The 26,639-nt window shown below is 46.4% G+C and overlaps 1 protein-coding gene across 1 annotated transcript; it reads right to left on the bottom strand.

Moving 5' to 3' along the window:
- Positions 1 to 1,248: 1,248 nt before the first annotated feature.
- On the bottom strand, positions 1,249 to 26,639 carry ENO1 (enolase 1). The gene is made up of 12 exons (XM_032231910.1): positions 26,489 to 26,639; positions 20,519 to 20,612; positions 20,265 to 20,360; positions 18,120 to 18,178; positions 17,447 to 17,516; positions 13,086 to 13,219; positions 9,159 to 9,381; positions 7,303 to 7,500; positions 4,612 to 4,813; positions 3,305 to 3,413; positions 2,760 to 2,818; positions 1,249 to 1,887 (listed from the first exon to the last, which is right to left on the bottom strand). The coding sequence occupies exons 2-12, from the start codon at positions 20,601 to 20,603 to the stop codon at positions 1,818 to 1,820; spliced, it is 1,305 nt and encodes a 434-aa protein (XP_032087801.1). The 5' UTR covers positions 20,604 to 20,612; positions 26,489 to 26,639; the 3' UTR covers positions 1,249 to 1,817.

Here is a 26,639-nt window from a genome sequence, read left to right on the forward strand (position 1 = left end):
GGTACATGTAGTTAATTTAGTGGACGCACTGGAAGGTGTAGCCCAAGTGAGAAGAAACTGCTTAAAGGACCATGCTTGTTTCGCATGGGTTTGGAGTCCGTGTCAGGCAGAGGATGGGAATTGTAGTCACCATGCAGAGGCTGGGGGGAGCTGGTTATTTTGCATGGGTTTTGGAGTCCACGTCGGGCACATGGGAATTGTAGTCACCATAGAAGCCAGGCCCAGCTCTTGGGAGGCAGATGGAATTGCAACCCTCTTCCCCCTCCAAGGATGATGGGGGTTGTAGCCCATCAGAAAAAAAACGGCCAAAATTATATCACCCCATTGGCTTAAGAAACCATCCCTATGGGGATAATGGAGCCTGTAGTCCAGCACAGACTGCAGGGTCAGCCAAGTGCCCATTCATTCCATCTCCAGGGTAAACACAAGGGTTTTCTTTGCTGATCCTTTCTTACAATTGCCATTCACTAACCATGCCACCGGCAAACCAGCCCTGCAGACAAACCACCATTCCCTAACAAGGATCAAACAAGTTAGCTCTCTCTCTTCCTTTTTTCATCAAAACCGGGCAAACCAAACCCACATCTTTGCTATCAGGAAACTGCAGCCACCAACTCTTTTGCATTTATTTATTTATGTATTCATTCCCAGTTGCCATGGATGGCTGTGAAGGTTGGACCATAAGGAAGGCTGAGCGCCAAAGAATGGAGGCCTTTGAACTCTGGTGCTGGAGAAGAAGACTCCTGCATTGAGTCCCTTGGACTGCAAGGCCATCCAACCGGTCAGTCCTAGAGGAGATCCACCCTGACTGCTCTTTAGAAGGCCAGATCCTGAAGAGGAAACTCAAATCCTTTGGCCACCTAATGAGAAGGAAGAAGGACTCCCTGGAGAAGAGCCTCATGCTGGGAACGACGGAGGGCAAAAGAAGAAGGGGACGGCAGAGAAGGAGGTGGCTGGATGGAGTCACCGAAGCAACCGGCATGAGCTTCAATGGACTCCAGAGGATGGGAGAGGACAGGAAGGCCTGGAGGAATGTTGTCCATGGGGTCGCGATGGGTCGGACATGACTTCGCAACAATAATTTATTAATTTCTCGGTTCACAGTGGCTACGCACCAGCCTCAAATGCAACTGGATCATTTATTTTCCCCTTCATTTTAACTTCCAAAACGAAGGCGTGGGTTCCACCTTCCTTTCCTCATCTCACCCCCCACCCACCCCCCAAGGAAGAACACGTCAACAAAACACAAGCGTTTCTGTGTTTTTTTATTTGCCTCACAAGATAATTTCTGGGGTGGTGGTGGGTTTTTTTTTCCTTCTTTTCTGTGTGTGAACAGGTAGCTCAGATGGCTTTGCAAATCTTTTTCATACACTAAAGAGGAGTGGGGAGGGGGAGATAGGAGTTGAGGATAAGAGGAGAGCAGCAAAGTGAGAAAAAGAAAAAAACGACTCAGCATCTCAAGCAAAGGCAGCAAAAAAAAAAATGGTTTACAGTATAATTCGGAGGCGGGGGGGGGAATGTCTCCACTCCCAGGTCCCAGCGATGAGATGACGAGCGAACCGTCCTGCCTTGATCCCCACCCCACCCCACCCACTCCACCCACAAGCACCCCCATGTTTCTTGAAAGCAACCGCTGTAGAGAAAGGAGGCATTGGGGGGGGGCAGGCGGAGGGAGAGAAGCATTACAGGATTGCAAACATCGAACCATTTCCGTCAGCTGCCCTTCCTTTTGCTACGAACGCAGGCGCTAATAAAGGGGAGAGGGGACTAAGGGTCTTCCTCCTAATGAGCCTCGTCCAGGGACAGCCTCGTTTCCTTTAGTTGACTCGGGGGTTCCTGAAATTCCGGCCGGCAAAACGAGCCTTGCTCCCCAGCTCCTCTTCAATTCTAGAGGAGGAAAAACAATGAAGAAAAACGGTTTGAAAACCCAGCAGAAAATGCACAAAGTCCTCAACATACGGCCACAATGGAGCCCCATATCTCTGCAGCTAAGCCAGTGACAGTGAATCCTGCCTTGTTTTACGACCTTCCAGCGAATCGATGCAATTGTTAAGGACGCAATTGTGGACTACCAGTAAAATATAAGGGGGGGGGGATCATTGCAGTCCCCCAAACAAGGTACATTGACAATTTAGCAATGTTTCTCCACCTTGGCCAGTTTAAACCAGGCGGACTTCAACTCCCAGAATTCCCCAGCATTACGTCATTTCCTGCAGAATTGTTAGGACTCCTATTCTCATTAGCCTGCCTTCATTCAGGAAGGGGAAAAATTAAAATGGGAAATGATTTCTATTTATTTATGTTTCGTATTTCTAAACTACCCATCTCCCTCAAAAGATGGGCTCTGGCAGGGGACACAACTGATAAATAAAAGAACTTATAAACATTAACATTCAAATTAAATTAGGTTTAACCGTTTTAAAATTATAGAACAATGACAATAAAGATCAAAGGCAGAAAATAAGCATATATTACTCGATGGAAAGAAAAACAGTTCCATTTTCTTTTTCAATTTTGTCTTGTTTTGAATTCTTTGTTCTTCTGTATTTTGTTGAATATTTAAATAAAAATATTTTTTTTTCTTTTGCTAGCGCTCGTGATGCATAGAACAGAACTTTGCAATCTTACAGGGATCCAGGAATTTAGAGAACAATTCAACAAAAACAATTGGGTCTTTATTACAACCACAGATCATAGATGGAAGAGAAGATGCTGTCTTTTGACCCCAAAGAAATCTATCCATTAAAAAGAGCTTTTACCTTAGAAGTTGGTTGTATTTAGCTAGACGTTCAGATCGGCAAGGAGCACCAGTCTTAATCTGCGAAAAGAAAATGAACCAAGGAATATCAAGCTACAGGAACCGAGAACTCGCAAGCAAAGGTGTCATTTTTATGTCACAAAAAAAAACCACTTAGCCAGGATCTAACTAGTTTCTCCAACAAGCCACAGAACTCTCATTCTTGTAATAATAACATTTCTCGTCGGCAGCCATTTTGAAGATGCGCGGACTTCAACTCCCAGAATCCCCCAGCCAGCATGGGGATTCTGGGAGTTGAAGTCCGCGCATCTTCAAAATGGCTGCCGTTCAATGCTGCAGGACACCCCCGTCAATGCCCCCAAACAAGCATCCCACATCGCAGCTTGTTTCGCAAACCACGATTGGGTCACATGAAACAATACTGCCCGGCCTTCTCAAGTTCCTTCCGGGATTTCCCTCCAGCTCTTCCTCTCTCCGTACAACCTTTAAGGCCTATGCACGACTCCAACATCCTTCCCGCGACCTTCGGCACAGGTAAAGCCTCACCTGTCCGGTGCACAGACCAACCACTAAGTCCGCAATGAAGGTATCTTCCGTCTCTCCGGAACGATGGCTCACCATCACCCCCCAACCGTTGGACTGGGCCAGCTTGCAGCTAAAAAAAAAAAGGAAAGAGAAAGGAGACCACAGGGTGATTTTTCAAACCAGGAAGCAAAGACCCAACCAGAGACTGGTTATTTTTCCCCGACTTTGAATTCGATGCTATTTTGTCCTCTTGGGTCTTTTTTAAAAAATTCAGGTAGTCCTCAACTTACAACCTACAGTGACTGTTCAAGTTACAACAGCACTTGCAATCTTCAGCGTCCCACAAGCAAAGTCAACGGGCGAAAGCTGGATTCGTTTTAACGACCGTCTGACCCAATTAACAACTGCAGGGGCTTGCTTGATCATGGCAAAAAGGGCCCGGGTTTAAAATCAGGCGTACCTCATTTAACAACTGCCTTGTTTAGTAACGGAAATTCTGATCCAGACCATGGCCGGGATTTGTTGAGGGCAACTTGTAAATCCAGAGATGCAGAAGCTAGAATAGGTAGTCCTTGACTTACGAGCACAATTGAGGCCAAAATCTCCGAGTCGTTTGTTAAGTGAGTTTTGTCCCATTTTACGCCGGCAGAGGGTTACAGGAAGATGTCCCAGCCGAAAACGGAACTCGGGAAACCGTTTCCACTGGCAGATGCGCTGGTGCGGCCACAGGCGCCCCAAGAGTGACGTCAACCTGGCCATGCCCACCCTGCCCACTCCCCCCCCCCGCACGAGGTCAAACACAACCCTGATTCAGCCCTCAATGAAATTGAGTTTGACACCCCCTCCCTGCCTTGAGTGGTCACTGAACAAACTGCTGTAAGTCGAGGACCACCTGCGTTGTCATGTGGCATGACAAAACCGCGCTCGACTAAAGCGCGCCCGATTAAATCGCGTCGCTGACGTCATCAACAGGGCGACAACAGCCAGCACGGAGAAAGAAGGGCGCTTTAAATAGCGCTTTGAAAGCAAGCCGATTCAAGTTAAGGTAAGGGTTAGGTTTAGGGTTAGGTTAAGGGTTAGGTTTAGGGGGGTTAGGTTTAGGTGTTAATTTTAGGTTTAGCGTTTACAGCGTGCTTCTGTCTCCGTGCTGTTGTCGCCCTGTGATGACGTCAGCTACGCGGTTTCGTCGAGCGCGGTTTAGTCGAGCGCGGTTTTGTGGTGGAACCGCATTGTCAATTATGAACCCCTTCCCCCCCCCTCTGAAATCTCTCGAGATTTGCAAGATCCCGCCTCTGCCTCCCCGCTTCCCTCCGGAGGGGAAGACTTACGCCTGCAGCGACTCGGTGACGGAGCCGATCTGGTTGACTTTGAGAAGAAGACAATTGCAAGACTTCTCCTGCACAGCTTTGCTGATGCGTTTGGGGTTGGTCACCGTCAGATCGTCGCCCACCACCTGGATGCCGGCCTCGGCCGTGAACTTCTTCCAGGCTGGCCAGTCATCTTGGTCGAAGGGATCCTCGATGGAAACCACTGAGGAGGACGGAGAAGAGAGACGGATCTTTGATGGAGCTGATTGGCCATCTTTTTCCTGTGCTTGCTTAATCCCATTTTACAGAAAACGGCAGCAACTACTGAGCCGAGCGGTAGAAGCACCAGACTATGGAAGTCAGGACACCACCCAATACACTAGATCTATCGAAAACGGTTAGATACAGTAAAATTTTAGACATTCAAGGAAATTTGACAACAAATCAGGAATTAAAAGGAGCAAAATATAACGATAGATTGGTGGCCATCCCTTCAATTACAATCGAGATAACAAAAGAGATGTAAAAGAATATGGAATAGACACAGAATTACAACAAACAGATAAAATTTTAATTGGCCCGAAAAAGAAATTCATACCGAAAATCTACAAATATTTATTAGAAGTAACATTAGAAGTAGTAGTAGTTATAGGTTGCATGATAACGTAGGCCCAAAATTTTGGACATAATATAGATCTAGTGGATTGGGAAAGAATTTGGGACACAAATTATAAACTAACACGATCAGCAGCACTCAAAGGAAACATGTATAAAATGTTTTATCGTTGGCATTTACCACCAAGGAGATTGGCCAAAATGTAGCCGAATATGAATCCGACTTGCTGGAAGTGAAAATAGACAGAAGGGGCTTTGCAACCCAGCTGGATTTTCTCACTCACGTTGTTTGCAACAGCAAGGCAAAAATCTATCATTACTATTATTATTATTATTATTATTCGCAACAACAGAATTGTATCACAGTGGCCAGTTGTTTCGCCGGATTTGGCATTGGTTACTAGTCGGGCCCCACCCAGGGGCTAGGACGTCATAATGTATTTTCGTAATATGCGTGCGGATCCAAGCAGTGCGGCTTTTTGCATTTGACTGATGGTGATTTTGTCAATTTTTAGCTGTTTTAAATGTAATTCCAGTGCTTTTGGAATAGCACCCAGTGTGCCAATTACCACTGGAATTACCACTGCTGGTTTGTGCCATAGTCATTGAATTTCAATTTTTAAGTCCTGGTATTTCGCGATTTTTTCATGTTCCTTCTCGGCGACCTTGCTATCCCCTGGTATTGCGATGTCTATGATTGTGACTTCATTTTTCTCAACCAGTGTGATGTCTGGTGTATTATGCGCCAGTATTTTGTCTGTTTGTATACGGAAATCCCACAAGATCTTGACCATCTGATTTTCGGTGACCTTTTCAGGCTTATGTTCCCACCAGTTTGTTGCTGTTTTAATATTATAATTTTTGCACAAATTCCAATGGATTATTTGTGCTACTGAATTGTGCTGCAATTTATAATCAGTCTGCCCGATTTTTTACAGCAGCTGAGTATGTGATCAACAGTTTCATCAGCTTCTTTGCAAAGTCTGCATTTGGCATCATCAGAGGATTTTTCAATTTTGGCCTTAATGGCATTTGTGCAGATATTGTTGTTGTTGTTGTTGTTGTTATTATTATTATTCAATTGGTGTGGCTGCCCCTCTTATCTAAACAATTCTGGGCACAACTCCTGGTTTTGGGGTAGAACTACCTTCATCCTTTGGTATCCTATTGTGATTTATCATGATCTTATTTTAATGACCCCGTAATCCCTTGTGGGATGGAGTCTTGGCAACTGAATGGAGCTAGTGGAATGTTTTCATGGCTGGATGCCCCTACCTGTCGCCAATGCGGAGTTATATTCAGCAAATACATTCTCACTGTGAGAAATATCTGCCTCTAGCTAGGATCGAACTCACAGCCTTTTGATTGGGAGGCCAGAGCTCAACCACTAGGCCACCGCACCACTCCCATTTAGTACTGTATTATGATTTATGCCGTTTGCTGCTTTAGTATCCTATGATACTATCATCGAGTTTATATCTTACCATTTATTATTGCATTGATGATTATGGATCAAGATTTATCACTTGTAAATAGCTTATGAACCGGAAACAAATTCTTTGTGTGTCACACTTGGCCAATAAAGAATTCTACTCTACTCTTTAAATTTTACTCTTTTCCCTCCCACATACGTGCTAGTCGTTCCCGACTCTAGGGGGCGCTGCTCATCTCAGTTTCAAAGCCGAAGAGCCAGCACTGTCCGAAGACGTCTCCGTGGTCATGTGGCCGGCATGCCTCAATGCCAAAGGTGCACAGAACGCTGTTTCCCTTCCCAGCAAAGGTGGCTCCTATTTTTCTACTTGTATTTTTTACCTGCTTTCGAACTGCTAGGTTGGCAGAAACTGGCACAAGTCACGGGAGCTCACTCTGTTAAGTGGCGCTAGGGATTCGAACCGCTAAATTGCCGACCTTTCCGACCGACCAGCTCAGCGTCTTAGCCACTGAGCCACCGCGTCCCCCTTATACATGCTTTATTATAAAGGACAGTCCTTTTAGTTCAAAAGGTTGCTTTCGCACACCAAGAAAGTCACTCCCGAAAAGAGTGAATTCTTTTGCGGTGCCCTTAATGGAGGAAAGGGTGCCATACCGCATACACACCTGGGTAGTTTTTGACAAAGCTCTTGTACAGGTCAGCCAGCTGATCCGGGGAGATGTATCGGCTAGGATCGTCTGGGGATTTGAAGTCCAGGTCATACTTCCCGTCGCGGTAAAATTCAGAAGCCGCCACATCCATTCCGATGACAATCTTATCGCTGTAGCCGGCCTTGCTGATGGCATTCTTCAGCAACTCCAGAGCTAAAAAAAAATAATGCACCAAATTGGCAAAAGGCCAATTAACAAGCAATTAAGCAAAAAAACAATCAAGGTCTATCTGCTTTCCTAAGGACACACACAGCTGTAAGTGGGCATGCCTGCAGTTTTGGCAGTTCGAATCTCACCAGGCTCAAGGTCGACTCAGCCTTCCGTCCTTCTGAGGTGGGTGAAATGAGGACCAAGATTGTTGGGGGCAATAGGGCTGACTCTGTAACCCACTTAGAGAGGGATATAAAGCTCCATAAAGCAGTATATAGGTCTAAGGGCTATTGCCATATTCCTTCCTTCCTCCCTCCCAGTGGTTAGAATGCAGTATTACAGACTAACTCTGCCCACTGCTAGCAGTTCAAATCTCATCCGGCTCAAGATTGACTCAGCCTTCCGTCCTTTCGAGGTGGGTAAAACGAGGACCTAGATTGTTGGGGGGCAAAAGGCTGACTCTGTAAACCGCTTTAAAGCTGTAAAGCTGTAAAGCTGTAAAGGCACTATGAAGCGGTATATAACTCTAAGTAATATTGCTATTGCTATGTGATTCTTAAAGAGATGCCAAGAATTTTGTCCCCTGAGCATCGATTAGGATAGGAGTTGAACCCAGAAATCCAAATTCAGCGATGGAAGAAGAACGGTAGTTCTCAGCTTACAACAATTGAGCCCAAAATTCCTGCTGCTAAGCAAGACATTCGTAAAGTGAGTTTTGCCCCATGTTATGACCTTTTCTTGACCCAGAGGCTAAGTGAATCACTGCAGTTCTTAGGTTAGTAATGCCGTTGTTAAATGAATCTTCCTTGTTCTAGTGCTGTTGTAACTTTGAAAGTTACTTTTAAGTCATGGACTAGCTGTAATGTAATTTCAGAGTGGAGGAAAGGACTGTAAAAATGTCAGAATTTGCAGACAGAGTGAATTTGACCAGTTCGGTCAGAGAACAAACAAGGTTTTGGTTTTTTTTAAAACCTTATGTTTCTACACTTTTTTGCTACGGAAGAAAAAAATAAAACCAGACGAACTTTGAACTGAATGAAATGAATAAAAATTCATGAATGAAACTGAAAGTCGTTCCATTGAATGAACTTTTATGATATGGAAATTCTTCATATGCTTTTTTTTTTTTTAAGGAAGAAAACCTCCATTCAATTCTTTAATAATCTGGGAAGGTTTCTGGGTTCTACGAAATCAGTTTCCCAGACTAGATCACTCCGGGAAGGGGCCAAATCAACCCTCTCTGTTAGGCTTTTGATTATACCCGCTGTAACTGTTCCTGCCTCCTGGCCCAATTCTCAGCTTAACCCTGTCTTTCTCAAACTTTGCAAATGTTGAAATGAGGTGGACATAAACTCCCAGAATTCCCCACCAAGCATGAGAAATAAATTATCTTTTAAATTTATAATTTAAACTCAATTGCATTATAAATCCTGGGAGTTGAAGTCCATTCATGCTGCTTAGTGGATTCTGGGTGTGAAGTCCACCCATGCTGGCTGGGGAATTATGGAAGTGACATCCATTCATGCGGGCGCTAACAGAATCCTGGGAGTTGAAGTCCATTCGTGCTGACTGGGGGAATTCTGGGAGTTAAAAGTCCATTTACTAATTTTTTTGAGAAGCACTGGCTTAAAACTTAGCCATCCCTGCAAAGCCGATTTTACCTTCCTTGTTCTCCAGGATGTTGGGGGCAAAGCCTCCTTCGTCACCCACGTTGGTGGCATCCTTGCCGTACTTCTCCTTGATGACATTCTTCAGATTGTGGTACACTTCCGCCCCAATCCGCATGGCTTCCTTGAAGCTTTCTGCCCCGACGGGAAGAATCATAAACTCCTGCATGGCCAGCTTGTTCCCAGCATGAGAACCACCGTTGATCACGTTGAAAGCCTTCAGAGACATCAAGGACCCCACAAAAGTGGTTTAACCCACAAACCAGAGAGAACCAGCGTAAAAACCAATTCATACTTCTAGTCCTTAACACTCCCAAGGATGGCACCCTGTAGAGCAGAGCTCACCAATCTTTCAGGCCTCAGGGACCACTAAATCCATAACTTTAAATCCCGCGGATCACTAATATGATCTGCCTAATGACCGGGTGGGTGGGCGTGGCTAGGTGGCCATGTGACTGGGTGGGCGTGGCCAACCCAATGTCACTCACGTCCAGGGGCGCCTTGCCAGCCTCTACTCACCACTCCTCGCCTGCCCGCCGGGCTCCTTAGGGCCCCCACGGGAAGCAGTTGCTGGAGCTAAGCAGCCACCAGGAGAAAGAGTTGGCAAAACAGCTCAGTTCAAATTGGACCTGACCGAGAGGGAGGCTCAGCAGAAGCACCTCACTGAGGACTACCAGCATAGGCTGTGCAAGCAGAGGGGAGACCTGCTAGAGTGCACGGCCAGGAGGCTCAGCGGGCTGAGATGGTCAGCCAGTTTACAAGAGCCAAGGTGGTGCAGTGGTTAAATGCAGCACTGCAGGCTACTTCAGCTGACTGCAGTTCTGCAGTTCGGCTGTTCAAATCTCACTGGCTCAAGGTTGACTCAGCCTTCCATCCTTCCGAGGTGGGTAAAATGAGGACCCAGATTTTTGGGGGCGATATGCTGACTCTGTAAACCGCTTAGAGAGGGCTGAAAGCCCTATGAAGCGGTATATAAGTCTAACTGCTATTGCTATTGCTATTCCAGGCCGTGATGCCGTCCAACTGGAACGAGGCCCTCCGGCTCTTCGCCACCAGCGGCTCTTCCCTCCAGCCTTCGCCCAAAGCCCCCCACCAGGAGGCTGAAGCAGACTCCAAGTTTAATTTCTGCCCCCCTTCGACCCACACAAAAAGACCCCCCAAGGGGGAGACTCTCTGCAGCAACACAAGCGTTCATTGCATGTATCCATCCCAGGGGGCGTAGTTTGAAGAGCCCTGATTTAGTGCAATATTAAAAATGCAAATAATTTTTCTGCGGACCACCAAACTTTTCTCACAGACCACCAGTGGGTGAAAGCTGTTGTAAAGCACCGTTCCCATTCCCAGAAGTTTACCAAGGATTCCTCAATTTACGACCAGTTCCTTACTTCTCATCTCCCATAATCCTCTGCGGGTTGGAATCTGGGCAACTGAATGAAGCTGAGTGTTTAATGGCTGGATGCCCTTCCTGTCTCCAATGCGGAGTTTTGTTCCGAAGATATATTCTCAAGTGTGCCCACCGAGAGAGAAATACCCCCCCCCCTTTGCTGTGGATGGAACTCATAGCCCCCACAAAGGGAAGGCCGTACAAATGGGCTGGCCACGAGGCGACTTGCTTTACGACCATCTTATGACCGCAATGGCCAGGTTCAATAACAGTTAGGAGACAAGCCCTACCAGCACACCAAAACACGAACGTCGTAAAATAAATCAAATAAAATAATGGGACAATGCCAGTGTCAGGGAATCCCTATCACCGTTCACATGCCCAACTTTTAAATGTGGTGCGTTGCACATGGCAAAGGAACTGAAGGGGTGTGGAGTTTGTCTGCGGGATTCTCAGTCATCCCCACAGGTCAAGGTGCTTTTTCAAGAGACCACTAGAGTTTCTTCGCTTTTTCCTTGAAAGACATTTTGCTTCCCCTCGGAGAAGCTTCTTCCGTTCTGACTGAACGGCGGGGAGGAATGGAATATAAATCCTTCCAATCTCCACCAGCGAGAACTTTGATGCAACCCCACCCCCCAAAAAAACCCTAACCCCAGATCCAAAAGTGCTTTTTCAAAAGGCAACTGGACTTCCTTTTCCCTTGAAAACATTTAGCATCCTCTTGGAGAAGCTTCTTCCGTTCTGAGTGGTGGAGAACGGAGGGATTTATTGTTCTATTCCCCGCCAGGATCAGCACTCCCTTAACACTGGAAGTCTTTAAAGAAGATGTTGGATAGAATGTTTGGTGGTCCTGTATTGAGGCCACGAAATACTAGAGAAGGATTTAAAACTGGCTAAAAGAGATTACCGGGGCAAGTATGGAATGGAAACCCGAGACTTTTTTTACTAAGCATAAAACCAGAAAACATGAGTAAACCTATATGGCATTTGAGCCTACATATAATTGTGGCCGCAAGAATAACCTATGCACAATTTTGGAAATCTACTACCATACCATTGGAAGATGCCATAATTAAAAAGATATATGAGTGCGCAGAAATGGACAGAATGAGGGGTTGGCTGAGGGACAAAGGAGAAACGGAACATTATCTTAGCTGGAACTTATGGTATATGTGGGCGACAAAGAGAACAGCAGGGACTTAAAATGGGGAAAGTTAAATAGCAGTTGTTAACAATGGGAACTACAATGGGTATTGTAATAGATCCCTGAATTTTGTAACAAGAAGATGCTGGTTAAAGACTAAACACTCTCGCGGCCTTCCAAAAGTCTATTAAGACATGGCTTTTCCGGCAGGCCTGGGGCTGTTGACCTCTTGAATGAGGTCCAGCCCCACTAAGGTTGAGTGCATGTTGTGTCTTTTTAACTTGCCTTGTCTTTCTATTTTTTTAAAAATTTCTTAGTATTCTTTTAAATTGTTTTTATGTAAGCCGCGCGGAGTCCTTCGGGATTGGGTGGCATATAAATTTATTAAACATTAAACAATGAGGAAGAAAAAAATGTTGGGCTGTGACGGCTGGGGGGGGGTGTATGTTTAAAGCTGTATTTGTATGTCTTATTTAAAAAATGTATAACCAATAAAGACTATTTTTAAAAAAGAAGAAGAAAATGATGTTGGATAGCCAATTGTCTGAAACGGTATAGGGTTTCCTGCCTAGGCAGGGGGTTGGATTAGAAGACCTCCAAGGACCCTTCCAACTCTGCTATTGTATTGTATTAACTGGGGGGGGGGAATCATAGTTAGGATAGATTAGCAAAGGGAAGGGAATAAGAAACGATATTAAACTGTTATTTGGGTTTGCGGAAATACCATCCCAAGAAAACATAAATTGAGATTGGGAAGAGACACCTATAACAACAGAAAAAGAAAGGGAGAGAGGAGGAGAGGAAGAGGAGCAAAGGAGAGGAGGGTGAAAGGGAGAGAAGGAGAGAGTGTAGGAAGAGTAGAAGTATGGGAGAGGTGAGGGAAGAAGGAAGGGGGAGGAAGGAAGGAAGTAGAGAAGGGAGGGAGGGAGAAAAGAAAGGGGAAAACCAGGCGGAGGGGATGGTAAATAAAGCAACCCAAATGGTATATCGCAACCTTTTAAATGGAATAACAAATGTATAAGAATGACAAATGTAAAAGAAGAACTATGTGAATGTACACCTATAATTGTAAGAGAAAATAGAAAATAAAAAACTTTTCCAAAAAAAAAAAAAAGAACAGAAGAATCTTCTCGGATGAGGAGCAAAGCATCTTCAAGGAAAATTCAAGGCCGCTGTGGAATTTGTTTTTTAAAAAATGACAAAACCAACACAACCCCCACATTCTACAGCCTAAAAAGGGAGAACGGGGGACTTCCCACAAGGGACCGAGAGAGAATAAAATCCTTCGTGAGGGATGAACAAACTCATTCCCCACAAAGGATTAACAGATTCCTGCATTCACGCTCCAAAGATTTCCGGCCTTTTCACAACCGCACCAGCAAAATACACTTACCGGCACTGGCAAAACCACCTCTTTATTCCCGGCAAGATCGGCGATGTGGCGATAGAGAGGCACCTCCTTCTCCGCCGCACCAGCTTTGCACACCGCGAGGGAGACCCCCAGGATTGCGTTCGCTCCAAATTTAGCTGCCAAAAGAGGAATATTATTTGTTTGCAACCAGTTCTCACACACAGGTTGCTGCCTCTTGAACTATTTTTCGCCTCTGGCATGTTTAGCAACAGCACTTAAGATTTATATATCACTTTACCAGTGCTTTTACAGCCCTCTTTAAGCGGTTTACAGAGTCAGCCTCTTGCCCCCAACAATCTGGGTCCTCATTTTACCAACGTCGGAAAGAAGAAGGCTGAGTCAGTATTTAGCCAGTCAGTCAGGATCGAACTGCTGGCAGTGGGCAGAGTTAGCCTGCAATACTGCATTCTAACCACTGTGCCACCACAGCTCCTTCCTTCCTTCCTTCCTTCCTTCCTTCACAATAGCACTTATATAACACTTTACCAGTGCTTTACAGCCCTCTCTAAGCTGTTTACAGAGTCAGCCTCTTGCCCCCTACAATCTGGGTGCTCATTTTACTGATGTCGGAAGGACGGAAGGCTGAATCAACCTTGAGTCAGTCGGTCCGGATCGAACCACTGGCAGTGGGCAGAGTTAGCCTGCAATACTGCATTCTATCCACTGGGAAGGAAGGAAGCTAAAGGAAGAGTACTTAAGACTTACATCCTGCTTCACAGTGCCTTACAGCCCTCTCCAAGCGGTTTACAGAGCCAGCCTCTTGCCCGCAACAATCTGGGTCCTCATTTTACCAATCTCGGAAGGATGGAAGGTCGAGTCAATCTTGGGCCTAGTGAGATTCGAACTGCCAAAACTGCAGGCAGCTGGCAGTCAGCAGAGGTAGCCTGCAGTACTACATGTAACAACTACGTCACCATGGCTCGTTTTAAAATTAAAATGAGCAGAATTACGCTGTTTGGGGGCTAGAATAATTTTTCCTTTTTCTATCTCTAGCGCTGTCCCTTTCAAAAGTAGCCAGGCCCATCTTTGGCTCCAATTAAATCCTCAACTAACAATCATTCAGGGAGTACTCCACCACAACAGAGACAAAAATTTCAGTTCCTAAGCACATTTGTTAATTTGTTCCCCAGTTTATGACAACTTTCCTGTTAAGCGGAGCACTACAGTTGTTAAACAAATCATGCTGTTGTTACGTGAATCCAGCTTCCTCCATTGACTTGGCCAGCTGGCGAGATTGCAAACTATGACCACGTAGCCATTAAATGAATGGTGATAACCGGGGGGGCTACCTACAACTCATAATTATTAATAAATAAGGTGTTTTTTTCAAGAGCCCTTTCTTGTTTTTGCACTTTCTGGTTTTTCTTTGAAGACGTTTCCCTTCTCATCCCAGAAGCTTCTTCAGTTCTGACTGGATGGTGGGGAACGGAAGGATTGATACTCCTTGCAGACCGCTGGTCATTTGCATCCTTTTTAGAGGGTCAGTTGAGACCACTTGGAGGTTTGTCTGTGTCCTCAGGGTCACCCAAGTGCTGCAAATGGCTGTGATGCCTTCTAAGCTGCAGGATATTTTCTGCCCTGTGTCCCTTGTCTGTGGAAATCTGTGTTGCCTGCATCTCAGATTAACAGAGTTGAAAGGGACCTTATAGGTCATCTAGTCCAACCCCCCCCCCGTCCTAGCAGTAGACCCTACGCTGCTTCTGTCCCATCACTTCTTGAAAGCCTCCAGGGACGAAGCTCCCTTAACTTCCGAAGGCATCTTCTGTTCCATGGGTTGATGGTTCTCACTGTCAGGAAATTCCTCCTTATTTCCAGGTTGAATCTCAAAACTGAAGCGCAAATGGTTCCTAGTAGTCTACATTTTTTCCCCTGGAAATGTGTTCATAAGTGCCCATTACAAGAGTGCATAGCTAAATAATCTATGGAGGTTCTCAGTCATCGAGGTGAGGGGGTCAGCAACCTTAAACAGAGCCACAAAGGTCCTAACCGGAAGCCCCCCAGCCACACCCAGTTCAATTCTGGAGCCGACCCAAAGTCTGGTTCCCCCACCATAGAGTCTCCTCCTAGCGCTGCATCCTTTTTCCTCTACCTGTCCTAACCGAAAGCCCTATCAATTGTGGAGCTGACTGGAAGTCCGGTTCCCCCACCATAGAGTCAACTCCTAGTGTGGCATCCTTTTTTCTCTGCCAACTAGAAGTCCGGTTCTCCCACCATAGAGTCTCCTCCTAACACTGCATCCTTTTTCCTCTGCTAACTGAAGTGCGGTTCCCCCACCATAGAGTCTCCTCCTAGTGTGGCATGCTTTTTCCTCTGCCAACTAGAAGTCTGGTTCCCCCACCATAGAGTCTCCTCCTAGCGTGGCATGCTTTTTCCTCTACTTGTCCCTACCGAAAGCCCTATCAATTGTGGAGCCGACTGGAGGTCCGGTTCCCCCACCATAGAGTCTCCTCCTAGCGTGGCATCCTTTTTCCTCTGCCAACTAGAAGTCCGGTTCCCCCACCATAGAGTCTCCTCCTAGCGTGGCATCCTTTTTCCTCTGCCAACTAGAAGTCCGGTTCCCCAACCATAGAGTCTCCTCCTAGTGTGGCATGCTTTTTCCTCTGCCAACTAGAAGTCCGGTTCCCCAACCATAGAGTCTCCTCCTAGCGTGGCATGCTTTTTCCTCTACCTGTCCTTACCTAAAGCCCTATCAACTGTGGAGCCGACTGCCAACAGGGAGCCACAGCAGAGGGATAAAAGAGCCACATGTGGCTCCAGAGCCTGCAGCTGCTGATCCCTGATCCAGGTGCTTTTTTTCAAGAGGCCACTGGACTTTTTGTTTTTCTTTTGAAGACGTTTCGCTTCTCATCCAAGTTTCTTTCAAATTTTGCACCCCTCAGAGAGGGTTCGCAACTTGGGAGTCCTCCTGGATCCACAGCTGTCATTTGACCACCACCTAACGGCTGTGACCAGGGAGGCATTCGCCCAGGTTCGCCTGGTGCGCCAGTTGCGACCCTACCTGAATCGGGAGGCTCTCACAACAGTCACTCGGGCCCTTGTGATCTCTAGGCTGGAATACTGCAATGTGCTCTACATGGGGCTGCCCTTGAAGAGCATCCGGCGGCTTCAGCTAGTTCAGAACGCAGCCGCGCGAGTGATTGCGGGTGCACCTCGATTCACCCGCATAACACCCATCCTCCGCGAGCTGCGCTGGCTGCCTGTCGATCTCCGGATGCGCTTCAAGGTGCTATTAATCACCCATAAAGCCCTACATGGCAGTGGATCTGGATACTTGAGAGACCGCCTTCTGCCAATTACCTCCCTGCGACCAATAAGATCCCATAGACTAGGCCTCCTCCGTATTCCATCGGCCAGCCAGTGTCGGCTGGCAACCACAAGGAGGAGGGCCTTCTCAGCAGTAGCCCCGGCCCTTTGGAACGAGCTCCCCGTGGAGATTCGTACCCTCTCCACCGTCCAAGCCTTCCGCATAGCCTTGAAGAACTGGCTCGCCCGTCAGGCCTGGGGATAAGGATAGTTACCCCTCCCGAATGATGAATGTATGTTGCCTACCATTTTATTATATGTCTTCTATCTTGATGTTTGTGTTCCCCCCTTCCCAGTTTTATGTGAGCCGCCCTGAGTCCCCTCAGGGAAAAGGGCGGCCTACAAATTCTAATAAAACTACAAACTACAAACTTCAGCTCTCGGAAATAAAACCACCTTTGTGACAACCATGACCAGGATGACTGGGAATCTCCACAGACGTTGACTAATAAATGACTAATTAAGTCCAAGGAATAACTAGTCAAGTTTCCACTAAAAGCAAAGATGGGCAGATAGGGGATTTGAGCGACAAATCTCAGCCTCTCTCATTGCTAATCCTTTTAATGCTTCAAACAGTAACTTATTTCTTTGCTGACAATTTTGTCAGGGAGCAGGAAAACACAAGTGTTTCATTAAAATGGTAAAGCTTCCCCTCGCACATCTGTGCTAGTCGTTCCTGACTCTAGGGGGCGGTGCTCATCTCAGTTTCAAAGCCGAAGAGCCAGCGCTGTCCGAAGACGTCTCCGTGGTCATGTGGCCGGCATGACTCAACTCCCGAAGACGCACAAAACGCTGTTCCCTTCCCATCTTAAGATGGTCCTTATTTTTTGCTACTTGCATTTTTTCACGTGCTTTTGAACTGCTAGGTTGAGAGAGCCGGGGCAAGTCACGGGAGCTCCCTCCGTTATGGGGCGCTAGGGATTTGAACCACCGACCTTTCTAATCAACAAGCTCGGCATCTTAGCCCCTGTGTCTCATTAGAGACTTTCAAACTAATTTTCCTCCCCCTTATGTAGGGGGCTTCCACCTCTTCTACTTACACTTGTTCTCGGATCCATCCATGTCAATCATCAGCTTGTCAATCTTCTCCTGCTCCACCACGCTTATATTCTGCAGAGAGGGGAAGAGAAAGAGGAGGAACCAATGGTAGTTTAGCTGATGATCTCTGGGTGATCGTTTCCCTCCCTTCCACACCCAGCTTCATTGTGGCTTCTAATTCTAGCTTGTGAATTAGACTGTATGAATCAAGAACCCTTAAGCTTAAAATAGGGATGTCAGACCTTGGCAACTTTTAGGCTTGTGGGACTTCAACTCCCAGAATTCCCCAGTCCCCATAGCGGGGAGCTGCCAGGTCAATATCTGTAAAACTTGGCCAGGAGTCTCGGAGAGTCAGAAACCAATGAAGTGAACTAATTGTTTCCTGCAAACTCCACTCCCCTTTTGCTCCTCTTTTATGTCCTCTGGGAGGGGCCATTCACCGTCTACCTGTGGCCTTACTCCCAAGTTGACCCCTTGTTCCTTAGCTGTTCCCTTTGTCTGGCAACTCTGTAAATGTGCACACTGGGAACCAAACCAAGCACTCTGCTCCTTCAGACGTTCTTAGAAACACACCCGTGCAAAGGATTTAAAAAAAAAAACATTTTCCCATGCTGCACAGCGCTCAGCCTACACTCCAGGGTTAGTGTAAGGGATGGGGGGGGAAACCATGCCTACCTTGTTAACCAGGGCGGGCGCGATAGTTTTATTCACATGCTCAACAGCCTTTGAGACACCTGGAAGGAACAACCAAGATCCATCACTAAACCCAAAAACTCCCCAAGGAAAAAACAAGCGTTAGTAAAGGACAACTCGGGCTGGGCAGGCAGGCAATCATTCATTTCAGTCTCCTAGTCCTCAAGGCAAAGAGATCCAAGCGTGCAGGTTGGTTGTCGTTAAAGGCCCCTTTTCTCGCAACCATTGCGGATAGCGGAGAAGCGAGGAGGTCAGCCCCCGAATCATGCAAGATGGTAGCAGCCCAGCCAGTGTGTATCGGTTACCTGGGTGCACAGCGCCGGTGCCAGGAACATATTAACATACTTAACGGCTCTGGAGACGCCTGGGGGGGCACCGAGTTTGTGGAGGAAAGAGGAGAGACGGAAGAGGAAAGAAAGAAAGAAAGGGAAAAAATGAACGCTCACAAAAAGAGGACGAAAGCAGCACTTCATGCGTGGGAGAGAGAAAAGGGAGAGCGCATGAAATGTACAGCAAGAGAGACTCCTGGGACAGAGAGAGTGTATCTTGATAACAGTTCCATCCGAGGTTAAGTGTTGAATTGGGGAATGTGAACGAATTCAATCACCATCAACGGACCTGCCACAGACTGTCACGAAAAATCAAACCGTGGTTCGCATTCTAAAACCGTGGCTTCCCGTTTCTTCAGACGTCAAGCCAAACCGTGGTTTGTGAGGCACTTCAACCATAGATTGCAAGCCACAATTTAAGGCACCAGCTTTCTTTTAACTTGGCAAATCTAAACAGAATTGACAACTGCTTTTCTAAAGCTGAAGGACACCTAAGGAGCCCCGTCTTTTTTTATTTTATTTTTTTTTGCAGGGCAAGAAAACGGATTATTTAGCTGTGTTTGTGCTGTGCGACAGTGAACATTCGAAATGGCGTGGCGGGATTTTGAACTTGCGGTGACGTTTCTGGCTCGCGTTTCTAGCTGATGTTACGGGGTGTCAAACTCTAAAGCTGGATTGTGGGCTTTTAACTCTAGGGGAAAAGTGGTTAAAAGAAATCAAAGCTTTATACTGAAGGAGATTTTTAATTCCGATATAAAATGATGCTCTGAATTCAGCTTTGCAACCCTTAAACAGAACGAAATCTCCATTTTTTCCCCTCTTTGTTACCGGAGTATAAGATGTACCATGATTTTGAAGAGGTAAATGAAGAGGGCACACACAGCTTTGGGAGGCTCTTAGGAGTGCTGCTGGGGGCTGGGAGGGGGCAAAAACGGCCCAGTTTTTTGCACACACACAAAAAGTGGGGGCACGCAGAGGCTTTGGGAAGCTTGAAGAGTGCTCCTGGAGGCTGGGGGGGGGGCAAAAACGGCCCAGTTTTTGCTCTTTTTTGCCCTCCCCAGCCTCCAGGAGCACTTTGCAAGCTTCCCAAACCCTCTGCACATCCATTTTCAAAACGGCGGGGTTTTGGGAGGCCAAAAATGCTGTATTCAGTGTATAAGACGCACCCAGATTTTTATCCTCTTTTTTTGAGGGAAAAAGGTGCATCTTATACTCCGAAAAATACGGTAGTTTCCCCACGGATAGGTCTTGAACCAGGGTGACAAGAGACAGCAGCCTAGAGGTGGAACTCTAGCCTCACCGTCAGGAGGCTGTGAGTTCAATCCTTGGTAGAGGCAGATATTTCTCTCTCTCTGGGCTCACTAAGAATATATCTGTGGAACAAAACTCCCCGTTCGCAACAGGAAGGGCATCTGGCCAGTAAAACACACAGCTCCATTCAGCTGCCCAAACTCCACCCTGATGCAAGGGATTACGGGATCATTAGCCAGTGACCAGGGGTGATTGGGACGCACAGAGGTTGAAAACAGAATGCGCGGAGGCCGAAAACGGGAGCGCGGAGGCCAAAAACAGGAGGTGTGGAGGATGAAAACAGAACGCAGAGGCCAAAAACGGGATGCGCTGAGGCCAAAAATGGGACGCGCAGAGGTTGAAAACAGAACGCGCGGAGGCCAAAAATGAGAGTGTGTCTTATGGAGCAAAAAATACTGTATTTGAAGGACACTACTAGCAAAGTAAAGCAGAGGGACAACTTTCAAGTGAAAACCACGTGGCCACCACTGGAGCCAGAAGGGGTTACCTTTGCCCAGGAAGCGAGTCTTGTCATTGTCACGGAGTTCTAGGGCTTCGTAGATACCAGTTGAAGCTCCGCTGGGAACAGCAGCACGGAAGAGACCTGGGGGGGGAGAGGGGGGAGAGAAAAGGAGACCCCCGTTGGTAGAGCTGACGAAGGAAGGCGATCCATTTTCCCAGCCTCGTGAGGGGGGGGGGGGGGCAAAAATATTTAAGAACATATTTGGGGAGGGGGTCCCAGGTTCTTCCAAGGCAGCTAACCTTTGTTGGTGTAGAGATCTACTTCAACGGTGGGATTCCCACGGGAGTCGAAGATTTCACGGGCACGGATCTTAAGGATGGACATGTTGTTGGTCTGGAGGAGAAAGGACAAGAGAAAAAACATTTTGACTTCCCCTCCAAAAAACCCAACATGCCCACATATTCTGTAAGCCAGGATTGTGAAGCAGCTTTTTCTAGCGAGTACAGATTTTGGGGTTCCTAAGGCAAATCAGCAAACACAGAGGGCTAGAAACTTGGGAGGGGAGAGCAAAGGGAGGGAAAGGGGGAGAGAGAAGGGAGGAGCGAGAGAGTTAGAAAGTGGAAGGAAGGAGAGAAAGGAAGGAAGGAGAGGAAGGAGAAGAAGGAAGGAGAAAAAATGAAGGGAGGGAGGAGAGGAAGGAAGGAAAGAAAGGAGGGAAGGAGAGAATGGAAGGAAGAAGGAAGTAAAGGAAGGAGAAAAAAGGGAGGAAGGAGAGAAATGAAGGAGAGAAAGGAGGGAAGGAGAAGAAGGAAGAGAAGGAAGGAGGGAAAAGGAAGGAGGGAAAGGAAGAAGGAAGAGAAGGAAGGAGAGAAAAGGGAGGAAGGAGAGAAAGGAAGGAGAGAAAGGAGGGGAAGGAAGAAGGAAGAGAAAAAGAGGAGAGAAAGGGAAGGAGAGAAAGGAAGGAAGAAGGAAGAGAAGAAGGAAGGAAGGAGAGAAAAGGGAGGAAGGAAGGAGAGAAGGAGAGGGAGGAAGGAAGAGAGGAAGGAAGAAAGAAATTTTCATTCATGCAAGATAGAAATGCAGACAGACTTCCCTCCAGCATTAAAATTAAATCTTGGCAGAATCAATGGTTTGTCTGCTCATTCCTGGCTGTCCTTGAGACCCAAACTCTCCCTCCACAGCTGGGCCACCAGAGCTCCACGGCCTCCCAGCCATTTTCCTTGCAAACCCAATTTGCTCCCCTTAAGGATAATGAACATTTCCCACCAGTGATGAAAATGCAGAGAAACTGCCCCCTCACCATGTCTGAACTAAGCCAGCTACCTCCTCTCTCTTTCCCCCCTCAATTTCCACATGCATTTATTTTTGTTCCGGATAGAAATCCAGCCTTCTGAACAAAACCTTGACGTTCTATTATATTTTCATTTTACAGCCTGGAAGGTTTCGTTTAGGACGCCTCAACATGAGCACACCCAGAGTCGCTGCAGCTCAGGTGAACAGCCAGATCAATCCAGAAAGGTTGGTGGTTTGAATCCCTAGTATAGGTCTCCCGCGTGAGTAGGGGGCTGGTCTAGATGGCCTCCACGGTCCCATCCAACTCTGTTACTGTTAACACTACTGATGGGTTTGTGAGCAGAACCTTCCAACAAGTACATCAATTGAGCCGAGGTGGCGCAGTGGTTAGAGTGCAGTACTGCAGCCACTTCAGCTGACTGCTAGCTGCAGTTCGGCAGTTCAAGGTTGACTCAGCCTTGCATCCTTCCGAGGTGGGTAAAATGAGGACCCAGACTGTGGGGACGATATATTGACTCTGTAAACCGCTTAGAGAGGGCTGAAAGCCCTATGAAGCGGTATATAAGTCTAACTGCTATTGCTATTGCTAATTTATTTATTTTTTTATTTTTTTAAAAAGAACAGCTCCCATCATCCACAGCCGGCATGGGTTCGCAGCGGTGATAACCCACCCATCTAACCCATCGATCAGTGGTGGCTAACCTTTTTCATTGCGTGCCGAAAAGCACACACATGTGCATACCCATAATGCAATGCGCACATGACCCCTCCCCTTTACCCCGCCCTCTACGCATGTGCGACCCCCTCCCCTCTCGTGCATCCCCATCCTCCTGCGCATGCGCATATGACCCCCTCCCCGTACCCCATTTTGGGCCTAGCAAGCCTCCCTGAAGCCTCTTGAACCAAAAACGGGGTGCACCATTCCCTCCACCCCCCCCCCATGCACGCACATCTTCTGCATGTGCCCCCCCCCCAAAACGCATGCACAGCAGAGACCCGAAAATCAGCTGGGCGGCAGGAGGCGCGCACGCATGTGCAGAGGAGTTTACTGGGGGGGGGGGGAAACGGCTTGGATGTCCCGCAGAGAGGGCTCCGTGTGCCACGAATGCCACAGGTTCCCCATCATAGATTAATCTGAAAGATATTTCATTTTAGCCAGGAAATAGGCTGTGCTGGTGTCCTCTGGACCCTCTGAAGGGCAGACTAAAAATAAACCCATTTTTTTTGTTCATATTTCAACAGAAGGAAGGAGTTAAACGGAGTCAGATTTGAAGAAGGCAGACCAAAAAAAAAAAAAAAGAACAATATAAGAACAATGCGATTCCCAAGCTAAAATATTTAAATGGCCTGGAAAGGGGGGGGGAGGGGGAAACAACAACTCATCATCACATTCGCTGCAATTCCGGTTTTTGCCCTGCAGAGCCGACACTGAATATATTTCACAGCTCCAAACACGCAAAATCCGGGTGTTTTTTTTTTTACCGGAACAGAAGCCATCTCCCTCGGGCCAATCTTTGCCAATCCAGCTAAGGTCACCTTCAAAGGGAGCGTTGCTGCCTTGAAAACACGCATGGGAAAATTGAATTTTCTTTTTTTTTAAAAAAAATAAAAAATAAAAGAAATATCACGTCTCTGCGGGTGAATAAAACGGGAGCCTCTTGGAAACCAAGCCTGTGTGTCTCAAATGTCTTTGCTCGAACTGACTCAGCGTTTTAAGTAACTGTAAAAAAAAAAAAACACTTTGCAGGAAATGAATTCTAGAATCGGAATGACTCAGTTTCTGCAAACGGAAAAAAAAAGACCAAGAAGGAAAAATTTTCCTGCTTTTTTTTTTTTCTTTTCTTTTCTTTCACTCCTCCCAGCCTAAAGGCACCGGATTTTCCTCGGAACCGAGAAATAAAAATTCGAATCACTTCCTCCAAGCGAAGAAGCCTTCCCACCTGCTGGACTACAGTCACCAACATCCCCAGCCCTTCTGGAAGGGCGATGATGGGAACGGGAATCCAGACCAAAATGGAACAGCTGATTTTGATGGGATCCAGACTGCAATTGTGGTTTGAGAGCTAAGCCATCGAATCTCTCTCCCTCTTTACAATGCAGGGCAAGTAGTTTTCGACTTACAACCATTCGCTTCGTGACCAAAGTTCTCCGCACTTATGACGGTTGCAGCATTCCCATGGTGACACGATCAAAATTTGGATGCTTGGCAACTGAGTTGACATTTAGGAGGGTTTTGGTGTCTCGGGATGATGTGTGATCCTCTTTTGTGACTTTCTGGCAACCAGAGTCAATGGGCAAGCCAGATTCACTTAACAACCGTTACTCACTTAACAACTCTAGCAAGAAAGGTTGTAAAATGGGCCCAAAAGCTTCATTTAACTAATGTCTCGCTTAACAATATATATTTTGGACTCATTTGTGGTACTAAGTCCAAACTCCCTGTACTCCGTTGTTCTTTTTTCCTTCACCCCTCAACCGATTTAAATTCTCTTCTCCAAGCCTCAGGGATCTATTTCGGGATGTTCGCCAAACTCTAAAATGGAAATCCACGCTGTGATACCACACCTACTTGTGAAGCTGGCGAGATCTCTTCCCTTAACGCCAGCTGACCATCTGGGGCTACACTAGGGATAAAATTACCCAGGCAGTTTTAAAAAAGCAATATTTCACAGCTTCCCAGGAGAATGTTACCCTTAACCCTGAGGTGCTAACTTTCTACTGAAAGGTGATTTCTTCCAATGCGGCCTACAGGCTGAATTTATACTACTTTCTTCCCTGTTGCACTTTTTTTTAAAAAGGGGAGAATTTGCTGTGCTTTGTTGCAAATCAACTTCTGACTCAAGCGAACCGATTTTAAGATAAGTGGACTTTAACTCCCAGAATCCCCCAGCCTTGCTGGCTGGGGGATTCTGGGAGTTGAAGTCCACCTATCTTAAAACTCCTTAACTTGAGAAACCTGCCTTAAACCAATGCTCAAATCTTCTGCTTCTCTCCATATTAAAGAACAATTTGAATTTTCCCAAGAAGATACAAGCACTTCCAACTCTAGGAAATCTAGAACCTCTTTTCCACACCTGATGCTGGGTGGGAATTATAAGTATTGGAGCCAAGCAGTCCCAGGAGGTGGAGGGAAGAGTCCCCCCCCCGCATATTAAATATTTGGGAAGGCCCAGTTGCAAAGTCTTTAAAGCAAAGGTGTGTGCACCGTTGTGTCAACAATTGCACAAGAGCATGGAAAAGAATTAAAAGAGTTAAGGCATCCAGCTAATCCAAGCAATTAAACGTCACTGCCGTCGGGAGGACGTGACTAAGCCTCGCCACAGGATGGGGAAATTTCGGCTGTGCGGCTACTAAGAACAAAATTACTCGCACTTTGCAAAAAATGGAGGAGTGGGCTAAGCCTGAACAGCTTTTGAGCATGTGGCTGCAACTTTCTAAATTACCCAGCAACTGTCCTTCCCATCAATCACAACTTGTCCTCCTCAAAGAGATGGAAATATGTAAGGCACGGAAGGGGGGGGGCCGCCTCCAGCTGCTCCAGGCCATCTCCATCTCTTCATCATTTCCGTCTTAAGAAAGGAGCAGCGGGGAGTCCGCACGTGGTCCCCGTCCCCCCATTAAAGGAGGATCCCGCGGTCCACGTGCGAAGGAAGGATGCCCCCGCATCTCGGCTACCTACCAGCCAATTTACAAAGGCAGCCTATTGCAAATGGCTTCTGAAAAGGATGCCCAGAGAGGCCTTTGCAGAATCACGCATCCCCCTCCACCCCCCCCCCCAAAAAAGAGATCCTTCCCCCCCTCCCCCAGAAGATCAGATTCCTCCTGTGGCTTAGAGCTTAATGTTTTAAAAAAATAAAATTTGCCCAAGGCCAGGAAAGCAAATAAAATGGGTTCCCTTTTGGGGGGCAATTTTTTTTTTAAATGCAGGTTTTTTACAGATATAGGACCCCTTTTCCTAGGAGTTTTATTTCATTCACAATTAGAAAACAAGAGGTAAACGTTAGACATGCGGGAAAGTACTATTATGCGTATAGTTACATACATATAAATGACTACTACGACTAAAGTATACTTTAGTACTACTAGGTGTACATAAATGACATTATTATTGTTATAAGTACTGTGTACAAAGTAAATTAACCCAGACAATATACTGTTCACTAAGTAATCATGTATGTTTGGGGGTGGGGGAGCCTTTTTTTTTTAAGCTGCAGGTTTTCTGTGCGTAGGAGTAGGAACAACAGGTTTGGTACCCCTCTGCCCCTCCCCATTTTTACCCCTCTCTGCAGCCCTCCCCTCCTGAACAAAAGAAGGGACAAATCCATCTTTGACTGCCATGCAAGCCACAGGACCTAAGATACAGATCAAAAACATCTCAAGCATCCTTTTTTTAAAAAGTTTCCTTTTCTTGAGCCTTACAGCATCCTATTTTTTTGCAAGAGATGGAGGGGGGAAAGCTCAGTTTCTTTTTTTATCCTATTTTTCAAGCTTGCTTGGATTTTAGCTTAGGTTTTTCCATTTTTGGCCTCCACACCTGTTGGGACTACTAATACACCCCCCCTACCTATATCAGCTGGAAGGGAACCATAGGCCATGTAGTCCTGGGTTAACTAAAAGGGCGCCACGTTGGGCTTCTTTGGAGCCCACGCTTAAGGAAACTAATTTCCCCGGGGGCCAGGGTGCAAATCTTAAATAGAAATATTAAATAAATGCCTATTTTGTAAAAAAAATAGTAATAATAATGATTAAATGCTTGAAATGGAAATCTGTGGGTTCCCTTTTTTACCCCAGCAAAGTGCAAATCTTCGAAAGTGTTTGCAAAAGGGACGCCCAAGGCACACCTATTTCCTTTTCCTTGCAAAAAAGGAAATTTCAAAATGTCTTGCATCACAGTTTGCAAGGAAATGGATAGAGAGATGCATATAATGAATGTTGCTGCAAAATATTCCTCCAAAGCAAACGCTTTCCCAACTTACCTTAGGCTAAGCTCTCGCGCTGCAGCAGCACCTAAGGAAATAAATTGTAATTATAGTGGTTTTGGGTTTCTTAAAGAAAAATCAAAGAAAAAAACCGAATCACTGCAACGTTGCTCGCCTCGCGCAGCCCGGGCAACTGAAGAAGACGCGG

This window comes from Thamnophis elegans, chromosome 15, assembly GCF_009769535.1.
Source record: "Thamnophis elegans isolate rThaEle1 chromosome 15, rThaEle1.pri, whole genome shotgun sequence".
NCBI lineage: Eukaryota > Metazoa > Chordata > Lepidosauria > Squamata > Colubridae > Thamnophis > Thamnophis elegans.